The sequence below is a fragment of the Sturnira hondurensis genome, unplaced genomic scaffold, assembly GCF_014824575.4.
Source record: "Sturnira hondurensis isolate 20B ecotype Veracruz unplaced genomic scaffold, ASM1482457v3 Scaffold0006413, whole genome shotgun sequence".
Classification (NCBI taxonomy): domain Eukaryota; kingdom Metazoa; phylum Chordata; class Mammalia; order Chiroptera; family Phyllostomidae; genus Sturnira; species Sturnira hondurensis.
The window spans coordinates 51,903,061-51,921,659 of record NW_028079044.1 but is presented as its reverse complement, the minus strand read 5'-3'; the positions used below and the strand labels follow the sequence as shown (position 1 = coordinate 51,921,659).

Below are 18,599 nucleotides of genomic sequence, written 5' to 3'. Positions count from 1 at the left end.
TCCCCCTTCAGAGGCTGTGACTCGGCACACCGGGGGGTGTGCGGTGCCCTGCGTGGGGCCTGTGGAGTGAAGCTGAGGCATGCTTAGGGACAGAAGTGACGGGGTGTGCCGGGGAGTGTAGGTGAGGAGAAGGGGGACTTAGGGCCTCGGCTTGAACCAGGACGTGCGGTGGTTCCTTACTGAACTGGGGCCACGCTCCAGAGTGCGTGCTGGGCGTGCTTTTAGAGGCCTGTTCGACATTCAAGGGGCGAATTCAGGGAGGCTGTCGGAGCGTGAGCCCGGAGCTCACTCCGGGGCAGGAGCCAGACTGGAGGCGCCTGGGGGAGCTGCCAGCGATCGATCGGCTTGAAGTCGGACTGCGCACGTGGATGAGCTCATGTACAGTGGGGGAGGGGCGCTGGGGTGGACGGGAGGTCCGGCGGGCTGAGGGCCAGAGACGAGCCTGGTTTTGGAAGGTCCCAGAGGGTCCTGGAGGGTCTGGGCATGAGTGCCTGGGATGTGAGGTGCGGTGGCTGTATCTGCTGAAGGCGCTGGGGGTCGGCGGCCACTACAGAGAGCAGTGGGGTGTGGCAGGGCCAGCTGCGGTCTCAGGGCAAGCGCTGGCAGTTGGCTGTGGGGTCGATGGGCCTGGGGAGGGCAGAGTCACTGGGTCCTTCAGGGAGGCAGACCCAGGGTGGGCAAGAGGCAGGTCTGATGGCCGGTCCGAGGGGAGAGGCACAGATGACAGGAAGAGGAGCTGGCGTCTAGAAGGATCGTTGGATACTTCTAGAATAGTCTTTCTCCTCAAAACTAGACTGAAAAAAAAAAAAAGCAAACGGGCCTCCAGAACAGCACCGGTCACCGAGGAGGAGGCCCTGCCTTTTGGACGCTTCTCCGTCTCAGGCACCGCACCGCGTCAGTGAGGTCAGACCCTGAGGACTGCGGTGGGGGCCTAGTACCTTCTCGGCAGGAATAAGTCCAGTTTTAAAGGGAGAGGGCGGGGGAGGGGAGGAGCACGGCCGTCCTCAGTTGCTGTCGCTGCCCTGTTGCACAGCTCACTGCGCTCACGTGTGCTTGCGGTTCCGTGATGAGCTGATCTTGGGGTGACAGCACTCGGGGGTTAAGTCCTGTCGTTAGGTCAGTCTGGGAGAAAACTGCATTCGCAGGGGAAGTTGGCAGTTTCTAAAGTACTTGGATTCATTCTACGTCACGTACTTTGAACGAATGTAAGCACGTGACCTCAATACGATGAACCGTGAACGTGCTGAGACCCTTCAGGTAAAACTGTGTGTTTTCAAAACACATCGTTGCCAATCACAGTGATCGTACTTTTTAGTTGGAAATGTTTGGGCTACATCCTGCGACAGCCGTGTACCTTTGAAGTCCCTGCAAAGAAGGAGCGATTTACTTTTCCCAAAGAGTTCAGGTAGGACATGTCAAAGCACACTTTAGCCTGACAGGTCAGGAGTGAAGTCGTTAGGAAACGAAGTCTGATTCAGAATCTACGGGGTCTGTGTAATGGTGGTCCCCGCGCACCTCGATGCGCACCGAGAATTACGGTGCTTACCGGAGCGGGCCGATGTGATTCCAGGCCACCCGCGTGTGGGTGGGAGAAGCGCCGGCCGGCCTCTCTGTGTCGGGCGGAGGGGTCTGGGCCGAGGGCTCTGGGTTTCCCGCGAGTATGGGGAGCTGTTCCCTGCCCCGGGCAGTTTGCATCAGAGAGTTGCTCTCGTCTGTTAGGCTGCTACAGCCGGGCCTTCCCGCACGGCGCGTTCCTGCCCCAGCCGAAGGCAGCCATTCCTGCACAGCACATCATGTTGATCTCAGAGGGACTTGTTACCTAAGCCTTTCTCCCTGGCTGGTCCAGTGGCAGGAGACACACGGGTGCGAGTCCTCTGACTAGGGGCTTGGGCTGCGATTTTGCTCTTTGCTCCTACCCTCCCTCTTCACTCTCTTTCTCCTCTTCCGACACATCCTCAGAGAGGTCATGGTCTTGGTGGACGGGGCGGACGGGCACCCAGCTGGTAGCTGGGCTGACCTGTGGCGGAGAGCGGCCCGGCCGAGGGTCGGAGGGCATCGTCAGGGAGGATTTCCTGGCGGAAGAGCGCTCCGCACTGAGCTGTGAGGAAAGCGTGAGTGCGAGCTAGGCGCAGGGGCTGGAGCGGCCTGGGCAGAGATCAGAGCCTTGAGGGGTGGGGGCTGGGGAGAGCACCCTGTGCTGACACGCTTGAAGGGGTTGCTGTCCTAGAGTTCAGGGTGGGGGGGTGCTCCTGTGGGGGCACTGGTGGGGCTTGTTTTCATTAAAACTCTCCGCAGGGGGCAGTGAAGGCTGTCCGCTGGGCATGACCTTTGGGAGAGGTGTTTTGGCGTTAGGGGCTGGGTGGCAGGAGCAGCTCTGGGTTCCTCTGTGACCCGTCCATTCATTTGGTTTGGAGTGTCCAGGGGAGCGGAGTGGGTACCCAATACCAAGCAAAACACACTTGCCATCTTGGAGCCCAGGAATATCAGAAGTTGGTTCAGCACGGAATGTTCTAGGGACACTGCAGGGACCCCAACCCAAAGTGCAGCCTTGGAGGTAGGCAAGGCTTGCTTGAGAAACCGAGGGTCAAACCGAGCCCTTAGGAGAGGGGGAAGCCAGGAGGCAGAGGGGCAGGTGGAGCCTGAGGTCCTGGTGGGGACTGGGGGTGCGGTGGGGAGGTTGGAGCTGGTGCTGCCGCAGGGCTCTGGGGTGCAGGAGAGCTGTGAGAGGGGCTCGAGCAGGGTCGGAGAGTCCTTGAGGTGTTGTGGGAAGGTTGTGCTGGCCACACTGGCCACGTGTGTGTGTGTGTGTGTGTGTGTGTGTGTGTGGAGGGACCAAGGACAGGGTGTTAGAAGATCACAGAAAGCTGTTGAGGTGACCAGTGGGGAGACAGATGACCGTGTCCGGTTGGGGATGGCAGAGGGTTACTTTTTGGGGGCGGAACTTGTTCGCTGGGCCGTTGTGAGACTGCCTGTGGCCGGGGGAACATGGATGGAGGCTGATGTGGTCTCTTCTCTCCTTATCCACCTTACATGATAATCGTAGTTCACACCCTGTTTGGAGCAGAGAAGCTAAATTCTGGGGTAGCCAAAGAGTTTGTTGAGCTCATTCTACTGAGATCTGATAGGATGTAACTTTGTATTGAAATGTGTCTCAGTAATGTTCACTTAGCCAGAAACCTTACAGGTTATGTTTTCATGGTCTGGGAAAGTTTACAATACAGCTGTGATCTTTTCTTGAAAAAAATTGTATCTTCTAAGAAACTTAATAATCAAAAGAACAGGAACATTTAAAAACAGTAGTGGGAGATTTTGGTGCAGTTTCTGTGCTGCCTTTGCATCTAAGGGCACACTCTGCCCAGGCCTGCCCCTGAGGGCATTACCCCAGCTCGCTCTGAAGTAGCGAAGACCAGCTCTTGTTTGCAGAAGCCAGAGGCTTGGCTTGCAATATGCAGCATAGCTCTCTTCATAACATAATAATAGGTTTGGAGGTAAGAGTGTGGAAGATAATTAAGTTTTTAAAAAGCCGAAACAAACGTTCCTCTGCTAACGGGTGACGGGAACGTTTGGCCCGACGCTGTCTGTGTGGAACACAGGGCAGAAGGCGTGGCGGCGGCCCCCTGTGCTGGAGCCGTGCCGCGGGGCCGCTGTGTGACAGCAGGACCACTCCAGCGCGCGTGCGGCAGTGCTCGTTGCCGCCTTTCAGTGATGGAGCATCCAGTTGCCTTGGTAGCGTTTTGTCTGCCTGTCTGTCCGTGGCAAGAGAGGCGCACGCTCAGCCAGTGTGCCGTGGGGGTGGGGGCGGGGGCAGGCCCGGGCTGTTAGCAGTGACGCATCTCCACGCGCTTTGTGTTTTAGGCATTACAGGAAGCGGTGCCAAGGGCGCATGCGGAAGCACGTGGGGGACCTGTGCCTCCAGGCGGGCATGCTGCAGGACTCGCTGGTGCACTACCACATGTCGGTGGAGCTCCTGCGCTCGGTGAACGACTTCCTGTGGCTCGGAGGTGAGGCTGTCCCCAGGCCGGTGGTCAGATGCGGGTCACCTTTCCCTTACTGCACACTGGTTCAGTTGTCCTGTTTTTTTTCCTTAAGATTTTATTTATTTATGTATCTTTAGAGAGCAAGGAGAGAGGGAGAGAAACATCAATGTATGGTTGCCTTTCGTGCGTTCCCCTTTGGGAGTTGGCCTGCAGGGAACCGGTCTGCAACCCAGGCATGTACCCTGACTGGGAATCGAACCGTGATCCTCTGGTTCGCAGGCCTGTGCTCAATCCCCTGAGCCACACCAGCCAGGGCTGTCCTCTGGTTTTTAATTTCACCACATCTCGCCCTCTGCTGGAATGCCATCCCACATTGGTCAGCTCTTACACTCGCTCTTCAGAGCTTCACCCATACCCCAGCCGATGGATGGGTAAGCAGGCAAATCTGAGTAGGGGAACAGACATGGAAACGAATGAAGGGCCGACACCACCACCACACGGCTGAGCCTTGGTAACATCAGGCGAAGTCAAGGGAGCTGGGCACAAAAGGCGGCATGTTGTAGGATTCCAGTGACCCCGAAGGTCGGGACAGGCAGAGGCAGGCGCCGGCTGCCAGGAGCTGGGCAGAGGGGTACGGGGGCGGGCAGACTGCCCGGGGGGGGGTTTTCTTTTAGGGGTGATGGAGATGTTCTGGAGTTGGATGGTGGTGAGGGCTGCACAGCTGTGAATACACTAAAAACCATTGGACCACACACTTTTAAGTGGTGAGTTTTATGGTATGTGAGTTATATCTCGTTTAAAAAACTAAAAAAGAAGGAAAAATGCCTGCTTCAAAGGGCAGCCTTTCGGGCCCCACCGGACGGGGAGGGGAGCTCCGTGCACGCTTGCTGAGCCCACGTGAGAGTGGGGACTGAAACAGGGCTCTGTCCTGCAGACGTGGACACTTCCGTCGGGGCCCGTCTGTCGGCCACTCGTGAGAGACACAAGTCAGAGTGAAGGGCCGAGGGAAGGGCTCGAGGCGAGTTTTCCAGTGTGCCGTGCAGCACATGGAGTGCCAGCAGCACTTAAGGCGGCGTCGGGCGGCCTGACTCGGCTTCGCAGGGAGAACGGGGCGTGAGCGTGGGGAGAGGAGTGAGAGCTAGGAGTAGGCGAGCGAGAAGAGGCGCAGGGGAAGGGCTAAGCAGAGTGAGGAGGGAGACCTGTCTCACTTGGCTTTCTGACGGAGAGTCTCCACACAGTTCCTGGGTGGGGGAATGGGTGCAGACCCCTGGGGCCGCTGGGGTCCCTGCAGCGTGTCCCGGGGCACATGTCCCGAAGAAGGGTCCCCACCACGTTGTCTCTGACTCACGGTGAGTGTCAGCTGGGTGGGCTGCCCAGAGGCAGGCTGCGTGGGGACGGCTGTGCTGGATCCCCTGGCCCATGCAGGGCTAGTCCCACCGAAACGTATGCACAGCGGAGTGTCCCAGCGGCTGGCGTGCCACCAGCAGACTGACCGCAGAAGCCGGTGTGAGAAGCCAGCTCACCCGTGGAAGCCAGGCATTAAGGAAAGCTGTGAAGATGTAAAACAATGCCACTCTCCCAGCATATTAGTTTTGTTTGGGAAACTAGTTACCTTTTCTAAAAATTTAACATGTCTTGGGCTTCTTGTTTTTTAAAGGAATAAACACATAATTATTTAAATAGTTTTATGCTCTTATTCTGAATATGTTAAACATCTCCAGCTGTATCCCACACGCGCGCGCGCGTGCGCACACACACACACACACACACACACACGCTCTTTGTGGTCCTTAGTGTGTTTTCAGAGTGTCAGGGAGTTTTGAGGCCGGAAGGGTTGAGGACCGCCGTGCAACGGTGGAGGGGAGCACTGCTGTGCTGCTGACTGGGCATGTAGCCCGTCCTGAGGCTCCTGGGGCAGAGCCCCCGTCGCCGGCGGAACAGCTGTGCTCTGAGGGAGCGTGGCTGCCTGGAGAGGGAGGCGAGCCCACGGGGCTGCCCTGCTCCGAACGGAGGCACTCAGGGTGTCCGGTGTGGAATGGCGCTCTGGCCCTGCATCAGTGGCCTCGCTTTAAGTGCCTCCTGTCCAGGACACGTGGTACCCCCTGGAGTCTGAGGCTGGTGCGGAGCCTGCCCCACTGTCGGCTCAGTGAGGGGTGGCTGGCGGGCGTGCCAGTCCGCCGTCTTCTGTGCAGACACAGTCCCTCCTCGTGTGGAGCCTCTGGCTTCGTGAGCCTTTCCCGTGACGCCAGTCTCGGCACCCACACTGGCGTGAGAGAGAGTCGGGGGCCTGTTTCTGTTTGTGGGGACACCAGTGATCGCTAGGCTTGGTTTTCGTGTTGGGGGAGGATGGACACTTCCATGTAAAGTGCTGTCGTCTTTGTCAGGCAGTTTGAGCCAGTGACGGCGCCGCCGTTGTTAATTGCCCTTTTCTATTCTCCTGCCCAGCTGCCCTCGAAGGGCTGTGTTCGGCCTCTGTCATCTACCACTACCCTGGCGGGACTGGTGACAGGACCGGGTCTCGGAGGTTCCAGGGGGGCTCCGTTCCTGCGGAGGCGGCCAACAGACATCGACCAGGTGAGTGCGGCCCCCTCCTCAGCCTGCACTGGGTCCCGGCCTCAGGCGACAGGTGGGCGGGGCAGGTGTGACCTCTGCCTCTGAGCACAGCCCGACTGAGGTTCGCCTGAGTGTGGCCTCTGTGGAGTCAGATGTCTTGCACAGGAGATGCTTTTTCCTGGTTTTATTCAATATTTATCAATATTACTGAATCTTATAAATAATATTAATGGAGTGCAACGATTGGTTGATGTCTGGGACACTTGCATGAATTTCATTAGACTGACTGTGAAGTTCTGTGTCTCCTTCATTATTCCTGTGTATTCCGTGAAGCTAATCCCAGAGGTTGGTTTTAACAGCTAATCGGGGTCTAGGCCATTTCTTACTCTCCCAGGTGATGGATTTCTCTTAGCAAGTTAAATCTGATTTGCTACGTTGGTTGGCACCAATGAAGCGTAAGGTAATGTGTACGAGCATGAGGGGGAGAGGCCTTGGGTGCCTTTCTTCCCCGCAGTGTGCCGCCCCCATGACCCACAGAGCGCAGAGACCACCTTTGCGGACCAGGCGCTGTAGCTGCAGCCCGAACCCAGGCGACCCCCTCTGCAGAACGAACGGCCCAGATGCATCTGCAGCGGTTCTTGGAGGCGGGCCACCATTCCTCGCAGGGCCATTCCTGGAGAACCCGGCGGCGCCTGGCTGTTGCGAGGGAAGCAACGCACGCCGAGAGGGGGGCAGAAGGCTGCGGCTCAGAGCCAGGTCTCGGCCTTCCCTCCCGTGCGCCCTGACTCAGATGCCAGCGCTCCCCACCCACGTCTGTTCCTCCCTGTCCGCACTCATGTCTCTGGTGCCGGATCACAGAATTTCAAGACCCACTGTGTTCTCCCACCAGCCACCAAGTGCTGTCGCGTCCAACGCGCTCTGAAAGGCGAGTGCGTGCTCCACTGCCTGGAGGGGGAAGGCATACGCGCCCCTCCCGGAGTGCCCAGGTCGGGGTTTGAAGGGCACCATTGGGAGACTGTGCTGCTGAGGCTCTGGAGACTTTCCGGAGCAACGTTCCATTTTTCCCTTACTGAGTGTAGGCAAAAAAAGTTTCCAACTTTCTTGAAAAACTGCTCTGTCTGCAGAAGAGAAATATCTTTTTTTAGCTTTGTCAAAGAACTTGGGAACTTTTTACGGGTGCAGGCAGTCTCCGGGGGCATGCGTGTGGGGCCCAGGTGAGCGCTGCGGGGAGAGGGCAGGAGCCGGCCCCTCCGGAGCAGGCGGTGAAGGCCCAGACCCTGCACCGGCCGGATGGTGGGGCAGCATTGCTGCCCCTGGCACGTTCATTTCAGAATGGTGGGTGTGTGGTGGCCACCTTGCCCTCTGTCGGGAACCCGGGGCCTCTGCTGCCCGAGTGAGGCCCGGACGCACCAGCCGGTCCGCGCGCCCCTAGAAGCCATGTCTGGGCGCTGCCCCAGCAGCAGAAGTGCACACGGGGAGGGCTGCTCAGTCTCTCTGTGCCTCGGTTTCCGTGTCTGTCCAGTGTGGGAGGCGGTGGCAGTCCCCACCTCACGGGAGTCTTGTGGAGCTCGAGGGAGACACGCAGTACCTGGCATTTGAGAGGTGCGAGCAGCCGCTGTCATCAGGACGGTCAATGCTGGTGATGTGAGTTCCGGAGCGGTGTCGGAAGACTCTCGGCCTCGTCCCGGGCACGTGGTTTTCAAGCGGGTTTCCCTGGAGACCAGGGAGTGTTTTCCCACTTAAAGTTGAGTTATCTTCGTTTCAGGAGAATTCTGTACTCTCAACCTCTTTTTCCTCTGATTTTTAAAAGACTTTCCTAGTAGTCAGATGTTTGAGGCCACTAATTCCCCCCCCCCCCCAGACTTGTCTATGAATCTGCAAGTCTGTAACTAATGGACACAATTTGGTTTGTTAAAAATCAATACACATTCTGCAGTCAGTCCGAAAGGAAATGCCGATTGACTAGTAACTGTTCCTTCTATATGGTTGTTTCTACTGTTGTGTCTTTCTTACTTTATTAACAGTAATTGTCATTATCCTCATAATTATTAAAACAGCCAGGAATTATCCAGCACCTCCCCTAGGCTCGTGGCTGTGCCGAACCCTCTCCTGCGTGGTTGGCCTCACAGCAGGCGTGTGGGGGCCGGCATCCGGGTCTCCATTTGGCAGGCGGGGGGTCGAGGTTGACAGACGGGAGGTGACTTCACCCGGGTCACGCAGCCTGCGAGGGCAGACCTGGGGCTCGAGCCCAGGCCGCTTTGGTGGCACAACACGCTTGCCTAACCGCCCGGCCCTCAGCCTCCCTCGCGGCTGCCCGAGCTTCTGCGTGTGCGTGGATGAGAGACGTGGGTGCCCTCGGCCGCAGGGCCTTCAAAGGAGGGACAGCAGCAAGAATGTGAAGCAGAGTGGCAGAGGTTTGACTTCTCTATTTATTTTCACAAGTGTTCTATTCTCAGTGAGCAACCTAAAATGTTACGTTAGGTGCCCTGGCTGGCGTAGCTCAGTGGACTGAGCACAAACCTGTGAACCAAAGGGTCGCCGGTTCGATTCCCAGTCGGGGCACACGCCTGGGTTGCAGGCCAGTTCCCAGCAGGGGACTCACGAGAGGCAACCACACACTGATATTTCTCTCCCTCTCTCCTTCCCTTCCCCTCTCTCTAAAGAATAAATAAGTAAAATATTAAAAAAGTAAAATGTTATGTTAGGTTTTTAAATACGTAAGCTCTAAAAACAGATCATTAAAATGATTATCCTGAAAGAGAAGTGGAGTTGAAAACCCGGCCATGGCCAAGGGCGTTACCTCCGTGTTTCTAGTGGTGGAGAGAAAACGCGACAGAGACTGAGTTGGTTGTGTCTGGTCCTAAGTGTGGCTGGTTAACTTGGTGAATACTGAGAGAAAGTAAAAGTCTGTACTTTTTTCTCCTGATGATGAGAATGTTTTGTGGGACTTGGGACTTGGCTGGCTTTGTTGTTTATGGCCTGAGTCCGTTTCCTCATGTGTGAGGTTAGAACGGTGCTGTTTCCCGGCTGTGGCTGCGGTAATGAGGCACCCCGGACACGAAGCCCCCGAGAGGCGCTCACAGACGCCCGCTGTCGCGGGGAGTGAGTGTAGCTGGGCCTCGGCCGCTCCGGGGCCTCAGCTCCGAGCTCCGGGAGGCCACCCGTTTCTGCAGCACACTCAGCGTGCGTGTGCAGGCTGCGCCTCTGACGTGGTGGTCCGCAGTGGTCGGGACATGGTTCCTTTTTCCCCTGCAGTGAGAAGGTGTGAATCCGGTCCCTCTAGTAAGGCCGGGCACGGCACACTTGCCTTCAGATCTCCTTCGTGACTGAGGAAAATTTGGGTGTGTTTTTGTGCCTTTAGTAGGTTAAAAGCCTCTGAAAGTAGCCTGTCACTTCCTTTACAGAAGGAGTCAAAGGGGAGCTTCACGTGGCTTTAATGTGTGAACAGGCATTTTTGTGTTTCAGCAGAACTGTCACAGCCCTGGTCTTTCGCAAGGCACCTCGGCCACCGACGGCTGGGCACCGTGCACAGTCTTTACGACGGGCAGGTGCGGAGCCGCGGGCCTCGGCTGGCGCGTGGGCTGGCGCGTGGGCTGCGAGGGCGAGCCCGCTGGGTCCCGGCCTCCCCATCTCTAAGCATCCAGCCCGCTCCGCCCCAGCGCCAGTCCCTGTGAGCCCACGTCTGTTGTTTGTGCTCTGGAGCCAGCGTCGCAGATTTAAACTGAGCACCGAACAGCACTCCCTTCCCCGAAGGAGCAGGATTCAGCGCCTGCCCCGAGGCTGTTAGGGCCCCCGAACACCCTGTCCTCAAAAGCCTCGCCCTCTGTGCTCAGCGTGCAGGCGGTCGCCGTCTTCCCGTCGCCCGGGGCGTCCTGACGAGCCGTTTGGGGTTTGGAAGGAGACTCACGCGTGGCCCCTTATCTGACTTCTGTGTTCAGTGCATCCGAGTAGCTCGCCGTCTGGATACCCGAAGGATGGTTCTGGGTGGAGCTTCTCTTTGTTCTGCCGCCTCAGCAGAAGCGTCGCCGACAGCTGACAGCCTGCAGCCCCTCAGATGACCCAGAAGCGCCCCTCGCTCTTCCCCACCCTTGCTCACCATATGCCTCCCTGTGTGGCTGGGCCTCCAAGGAGAGAGGGAGGGTTGTTGGACTCCGGGTGTTGGTCTAGTCGAGACTTTTCCCCCTCCTTTTACACGAATACCCCAGACCTCCAGTTTACTTACGGCGGTCCCTCACGAGCTTGGTTCACGCACACCCTGCCTGTCGAGTTCCCGAGTGCACCGAGATGCCTCTCCCTCTGATCCCGGCTGGGGGATGCGCCATTTCACTGAGTGACTGCTTCCAACACCTGTGATCACCCTCCACCCCACAGGCAGGAAGCCTCTGGGCAGGCCAGCTGGGCTGACAGCAAAGCCCACATGGGGACATCTGTAATAGTGTCAATGATAAAGATAAAAGATAGAAGTGCAATGTTCCAGACAGCTCTCAAATAGGACCGTGACCCTGGGCCCCGTCTCTGTAGAGACACTTGAAGAAACACACGATTTCAGTGGGAGTGTCTGACCGGGACGCATGTCTTTGACTCTTGTTAACCATTCACGGGTGGCCACAGCTGAGGATCAGCACGAGTGTCGGAAGCAGTGCCCTTGGGGTGTGTCCCGCCGTCACAGGCACTGCGTCCGCAGAGAAGGTGGACCGGACCTCATGGCACCGGATGACTGACCAGACGCTCAAGGCTTTCAAAGCTTCAAGCAACAATGAAATGAACGGTTTCACATTTTTCTTTTAATTTAGTTTTTAAAAAAGATTTTATTTATTTATTTTTACAGGGAGGGGAAGGGAGGGGGAAAGAGAGGGAGAGAAACATCAATGTGTGGTTGCTTCTCATGTGCCCCCTACTGTGGACCTGGCCCACAACCCAGGCGTGTGCCCCGGCTGGGAGTGGAACCGGTGACCCTTTGGGTCACAGGCTGGCACTCAGTCCACCAAGCCCCACCAGCCAGTACATGTTTTAAATGACAAAGTTACTTCGTAATAGTTGGAAACCCTTAGTTTGTGAAGTGTGCAGTAATTTTGTGTGTGTGTGAGTGTGTAAGATTTTAGGAAGCTTGTCATAAGTCCCATACAGCTGTTGGGTACCTCTGCCTCACTGCCACACCTGCCCTGAGGTGTGGGCACATGTTTGCACAGATGAGTGACTGTCCCCACTATTCCTTTGTCCTTTTGGCTTATACATGGAAGTGACAAATTCTCAGACTCATTTGAGAAGCGTTGGGTGCGTGAGCTTAGAAAGTGGGCGGGGGAGGGGAGCCAAGGAGGCGCTCACACTTGGCGCAGATGGAATGGTGGCCTCCCTGCCCCCCCCCCCCCCCCCGCCCAAGTGGAAAGGCACTTGGAACTGGTAACATGTGGTTGTTCAGAATTGTGCTTCTGATCGGATGGAAGCGTCTCAGGTTTCCAAGGCTGTGTGAGGTACAGAAGAGATGTGGTTGTTACCTTTGACTGCAGTTTTGTTTTCCGGATGAAGGACCAACCTCTGTTCTTTCTTCCAGGGGCGCAGGAAGTCCTCATTGACCCAGGTACGCTGTCTGCGTGCTTAGCAACTCTTGGGTGTTTTCTTTGCGCGCTTGCTCATGGTGCGAGTGAGTGGCTGCCGTGTCTGTCTGCGTGGTGATCTTCGGGCCGTTCCGATTTAAGTCCCTTTAAATCAGAACTCGTAAGCCCTGATTATTGCCTGGTCCTTGTCTGATGGGGCACCGATTGCTGTGTTCTGTCTGTTGAGGACCACCCTCTCCGGCATGGCTAAGTGAGTGGTCTGCAAAGCGTGCTTCCGAAGTCCCCCCGAATGCACTCAGCATGCTTGTCCAGCCCGTTCTGAACCTGTCCGCAGTGATGACTTTGCTCTGACCCCGTGGTTTGTGCTCCTCTCAATGTTAATTTGAATTCTGACTGCATTTTCTGTGTGCGTTCTAGCATGGAAAGAAATTTTGCATTTTCTACAGAGGTGGGTTTGCTTTCCCCTCCTAACAGCTTCTGTGATTAATCGCTTTCATTGCAGCGCCTAATTGTTTTATAACGAGCTCTGTTATTTTCTGGCTTAATCAGCAGCAGTGACGAAGGGCACATAATGAGCAAACGAAACTCTGCCTCTGACGGTGTGGATTCCATCACGTTGCGCGTCTTGATTCTGAAGCGAAATGGCTTCAGCCTCGCAGATGACTTGGTTTGGACGCTGTGTTTTTGCGTCCTTTCCCTGGGCTGACGTTGTGGGATCCTTTCTCCATGGGGCGCAGGGACCGTTAGAGGAGGAAAACCAGACTTGCCACGTTCAGGGGACCTGAGTCACTGCCGGTGAAGAGACAGTTTGCGGGGGTGGGGGTGGGGCTGAGGAGCAGTGGCCGCCCCCAGCCTCAGGAAGGGACTTGATGGGTGACTCCCTCGGTGCCGGGCCTGTGTGTCAGTGTTTGACCGGCAGGAGTTGCCCAGCGCGGTCAGCCTGAGTCCGGGCTGACTTTCGGTGTGCCGGCGCTTGGCTTGCAGGAGCGCGAGGTGCTCGTGTGAAGTAGAAGTAGCCCACAGCGGTCAGCAAGACCAGTCGATTGCTGAGATAAAACAAGGATGCATAGTTTTATTCCTGAACCTTTTCCAAATAAAGTTGTGCCAAGATGAAATTGAGTTTGGAGTGCTGGTGCAAGTGAGGGTGTTCTTCTTTGAAAAAGATTTTATTTATTTTTGGAGAGAGGGGAAGGGAAGGAGAGAGGAAGAGAAACATCAATGTGTGGTTGCTTCTCCTGCGCTCCCTGCTGGGGTCCTGGCTCACACATGTGCCCTGACTGGGAATCGAACCAGTGACCCTTTGGTTCGCAGGTGGCCACTCAATCCACTGAGCCACACCAGCCAGGGTGAGATTGTTCTGTTTTGTTATTTGGGGGTGTCAAGAACCTGGCACAGAGGCTGAAGGGGGTGAGGGAAGAACACAGGGACCAGCGTTGGGGGTCTGAAAGCACCCTCTGGAATGGCCCCAAACTGGGAAAGTGTGGACTTATCGGTGCTTAGCAGAGGGAGAGGAAGCCACGGGAGGTCGGACCCCGCTGTCCCCACATCTCGGCTCTTCTGCGGCCTCTGCCCACAGGCGCCTTTGTGTCAGGGCTGGCTGCAGCCTGGTGCACTTACGATGTCCTCTTCTCCCGTGCTCTGCCTGGCAGGGGTGTCAGTGGGCGTCACTTCTGAGTCCCAGGAGCAGGGAGGCGGGTTCTCCTCTGTCTCCGAGTCTGAGCAGCGCACGTTCTCCTGGGGCCGGCATGGCTCAGCTGCGGAGAGACCCGGGCAGGCGAGGTTGGCAGTCGAGTCACTTCCACCTGAAAAGTGTCAGTGGGTGTGTTGTGTGAAGCAAACCGCCTCGGGTTTCGCTGCCTGCGCTCCCCCCAGCGAGCTGAAGGTCCGAAGGACCAGAGCTGGGTGGCTGCTGGGCGCCCCACCCACGTCCCAGGCAGAAACCTGGGGGCTGTCAGGCGATCGTCCCAGCCTTTCTGGACGGCCGAGTGCCCTCTGCACCTGCCTCCCATGGAACCGCGTCGGGCCAGCGCCAGTCAGCGTCCCCTCGCATTTGCTGTCTGGTTTCCACATTGGGGGTCCCTCCCCCAGTGTCAAAAGTGACACTTTGCCTGTGCTGTATGGAGGTGCTGCTCTGGGCGCACTTCTAGTTTTAAACGGCTCCAGTGCAGCTTACACATTTCAAGTGCCCAGTCCGTGGGTTTCACTCTGCTGGGTCGCACACCCGCCACCGTCAGTCCTGGGACGTTTCCACCGCCCCACCAAGAAGCCTGCCACCACCCACCACCCAGCCAGGCACCATGCGGCGTCCCTGGGGGTCCGCCTGTTCCAGATGCGTTGGGTAAGTGGAACCGTGGGACACGTGGCCTTTTGTGACTGGCTCTTTCACTTAACATGCCGTTTGCAAGGCTCACCTGCACGGGGGCCTCTGTTGGCACCTCACTTTTGCTGTGTGGCTGAGTGACAGTCCATGGCACGACGGACTGCTCTCTGTGTGCCTGGTCACTGGTGCAGGGACATCCGGCTGGCCTCCACCCTCCGGCCCATATGAGTGATGGTTCCGGGAACACCCATGTGCACGTTTCTGTGCAGACACACGCATTCAGTTCTCTTGTGCACATGCTAGGAAGTGTCACTGCCGGGCCACACGGTCACTCTGTGTGGAGCGTCTTGAGGGTGGCCAGGCCGTCTTCCAAGGTGGCTGCTCTGTCTTACTCCCCACCAGCAGCGGAGGGGCCCGGTCTCCCACGTCCTCGCCAGCCCTGTCCTCCGCTCCAGGATGGCACCAGCCTGTGCGTGTGCAGTGCCGTGTTCCTCGGGCTGGTGCGGGGCTTCCCTTCGCCCTGCGGGTTGGCCACTGGTGTGCGTCCCTCCGAAGAGCATCTGCTCAGGCCCTTGACCTGCTTCCGCGTTGTGTCCTTTTGTTGCTGAGTCGTGAGAGCCCCTTTTACGTCCCCCGTGCCCGTCCTCATCAGGTATGTGTCCCCCACCCTGTGTCGTCCTGGCACCTCAGCGCGGGCGTGTTTCCTGTTGCCACGAGGTCCGGTCTGTGCTCTCTGTGGCTGGTGCTTTTGGTGCCGTGGCTGAGCTCACGCTGCTGCAGCTCATTGTCGCCCAAAAGCAGGTCAGTCCTTGTAGCGTCCCGCGGAGGGCTGGGCGCCAGGGTGGCCCCACCAGTCTCTGTGGGGGAGTGGCTGAGAGGCAGGGAAGGTGATGGCTCGTTCCCAGTCACCAGTCACCGAGAGGAAGTGGTGACGTGGGAGTTCAGACCCACAAGCTTGTCTCCTGCACCCGGCCTCCCACCTACACGCTCTAGTCACTTTCACAGGAATTATTTATCAGACACTCTTTGCCTCTTTGGTTTATTTCTGGGTTTTTCTACCTGGGGCCTCTTCTCCTCGTTCACCGCCTGGAGCTCAGTGTGGGGTGTTGAGTGGGGCGCAGGCGGAAGCATCGTGACCTGTTAGTTTCTGCGTCCCCCTCCTTGATTGTGCCAGGGACCCAAGAGGGTCACATGCTACCCTTTCCTGGTCCTCACGCCGCAAACAGGACCGTGGCTGCGGAGTGGCCAAGGGAAGCAGTGGGTGGACTGCCTTCTGCTTGCTGGCGAAACAAAGCCCCGGTGTTCCCACAGACCGTGAACCTCCTGGATGGGCACGGTGGTCCTCANGGGGTGTTGAGTGGGGCGCAGGCGGAAGCATCGTGACCTGTTAGTTTCTGCGTCCCCCTCCTTGATTGTGCCAGGGACCCAAGAGGGTCACATGCTACCCTTTCCTGGTCCTCACGCCGCAAACAGGACCGTGGCTGCGGAGTGGCCAAGGGAAGCAGTGGGTGGACTGCCTTCCGCTTGCTGGCGAAACAAAGCCCCGGTGTTCCCACAGACCGTGAGCCTCCTGGATGGGCACGGTGGTCCTCACGCTTCGTCCTGCTCGCTCCCCACGCCTGCGTAATGCCTGTTGTCCAGCGGGGGGCCGGAACTCGGTGTTCATGAGTCTAGGCCTGTGACCGAGTCGGACAGTGCGTCCATCGTCTGCTCCTCAGCGAGCAGATGGCACAGAGCTGGCTCTCAGATCTGTTGGAAAGACCAGGATTCCGAGAAGGGTTCCGCACCCCGAACAAAGGAGTCCTGCCCCTTTGAGACCTTTTGGGGTAAGAGGGCTACACCGCAAAGTGGGCCCATTAGTGGACTCGGCTAGAGAAGGGTGGCGTTATTTTTCTAAGTTGAAAAATTGTGCCTTGGTTGAAGTAATTGGCGCCTGTGAGTAAACAAAAATGAGTTCGTGTTTATGTGACTTGGGGGCAGTCTCTCTGCCTGTCTGTCAGAGTGTTTCTGTAGCTTTCCAACAACGTTCTGACTTGAGAATTCTGTGGAGAAGTCACCCCGCATCGAGAGCGTGCGCCCCAGGTGTGTCTGTCTCGTGCCCCGGGCCCCTCGCTATGTGGAGCTAGTGTGAGGGCCCCCGGGGCTGCGGCCCCCCCCCCCGGGGCTGCGGCTGCCGTCCCCCCCCCCCCGTGCTCTCATGCAGGGTTTCCCTTTGCTTCCTGGGTTCTTGTGATTTCAAGTAGAGTTTTTGAAACTGAATTTGTTTTAGTATGTTGTATAAATTTCCCTAGAAACTTGATGTGTTTGTGCTTTACAATGTTCAATTTATGAAAAACTTTAATGCACTTTTGTTATTTTTCACTAGATATCCGTTTGTCTCTTTATAATTAAAACTTTTTTTCAACGAGTAGGTATTATGCATGTTTTTTTTAAAAAACCTTATTTTTCTTCAAGTTACGTTCATTGGAGAGAATTTAGAAAATAAAAACAAAACAAGTTTTAAAATCACCTCTGACCTCCTCACCCGGAGTTGTCATAGTAAGTTTTGAAACCGAGAGGTACAAATCCTCCAACTATATTTTTGTTTTTCAAGATTTTTGGGTTGTTCCGAGCCCCTTGCATATCCATATAAATTTCAGGACCTGCCAGTCAGTTTCTGCAGAGAACTCGGTGGGGTTTCCACGGAGATCAGGGTGAGTCTACGGATTGGAGGAGGGGGCGTGTCACCGTTTTAAGGGGATGAAGTTGTCTGATTCCTGAACATGATGATTTTTGTATTAGTCTGGCTTTAGTTTTAACCAAAGATTTTTTTTTGAGTTTTCAGAGTATCATTTTATACTGTTTTGGTTAATTTATTTTTAAGTATTTTATTCTTTTTGATGCTATTGTGAGGGCAATGGTTTTTTTGTTTTTTTTAAAGATTTTATTTATTCATTTTTAGAGGGGAAAGGAAGGAGAGAAGGAGAGAAGTATCAATGTATCGTTGCCTCTCGTGAGTCCCCTGCCGGGAACTGGCCTGCAACCCAGGCATGTGCCCGGACTGGGAATCGAACCTCTATCGTGTGGTTCACAAGCCTGTGCTCAATCCACTGAGCCACACCAGCCAGGGCAGGGCAATGGTTTTTTTAAAAAAAAAAAATTTTAAATCATGATTTTATTTATTGAGTTTTAGAGAGAGAAGGGAAGGAGAAAGAGAGGGGGAGAAACATCAGTGTGTGGTTGCCTTTCTCATGCCCTGCACTGGGGACCTGGCCAGCAACCCAGGCATGTGTCCTGACTGGGAATCGAACTGGTCACCTTTTGGTTTGCAGGCTGGCACTCAATCCACTGAGCCACACCAGCCAGGGCTGCAATGGTTTTTTAAATTTTATTTTCAGATTGTTCATTGTGAGTATATAGAAATGGTTTTTACATATTGATCTTACATCCTGCAACCTTGCTGGACTCATTTATTAACTGTAATAGTTTTTTAGTGGATTACTGAGGGATTTCTGTATACAAGACCATGTCACCTAAAAAAGAGATGGTTTTGCTCTTCTTTACAATTTGGATTCCTTTTATTACCTAATTGTCATGGCCACAATGCCCACTGCCTTGCTGAACCGAAGTGGTGGGAGAGGACTTCCTCGTCCCCTGATCTCAGAGGGGTAGTGTCGGGCCTCCCCGGTAAGTGTGACGGGAGCTGCAGGTTCCGCGCAGTTGACCTTTATTCGAGCGAGAACCTTCTCGTCTGTTCCTAGTTGGTAGTGAGCGTATTTCTCATGAAAGGGTGTTGGGTTTTGTCAGATGCTTTTCCTGTGTCTACTGAGATGGTCTCGTGGGTTTTGTCCTTTAGTTTACTGACAAGGTGTGTTGTATTAATTGGTTTTGCACCTTAACCCAGCCTTACATTCTTGACACAAATGCCACTTGGTCACGTTGTACAGTCCTCTTACATGTCACAGATTTGGTGTGCTGGTATTTTGTGGAGGTTTTCTTCAGTTTGTATAAGTTTACCGAGGTGTGTTCTACGGTCTGGGACGCGGCGCCTGCTCCGGGTCCGCTTGGGGAGGCTGCCGGCCCTGCCAAGGTTGGAGGCGTTTGCTGGGTCTGCGTGCTGCTCTTCGGGGCCGGGATGTTTCGTTTCAGTTTGCACTTTCCCTGTCCCGGCTCAGAAATCAGACATTGTCAGCAGCGCTCTGTTCATTTTGTTAA

At 55.8% G+C, this 18,599-nt stretch overlaps 1 protein-coding gene across 2 annotated transcripts in view; it reads left to right on the top strand.

Annotated features, from left to right (window-relative positions):
* TRAPPC9 (trafficking protein particle complex subunit 9) overlaps positions 1 to 18,599 on the top strand; it is a 234,196-nt gene that overhangs the window by 10,124 nt on the left and 205,473 nt on the right. The window contains exons 3-5 of one of the 2 annotated variants that reach the window (XM_037048601.1): positions 3,856 to 4,001; positions 6,423 to 6,551; positions 12,082 to 12,108. In XM_037048601.1, the coding sequence (XP_036904496.1) occupies positions 3,856 to 4,001; positions 6,423 to 6,551; positions 12,082 to 12,108 (302 nt within the window). The remainder of the gene's footprint in view (positions 1 to 3,855; positions 4,002 to 6,422; positions 6,552 to 12,081; positions 12,109 to 18,599) is intronic. The other variant, XM_037048600.1, reaches the window with a different exon arrangement.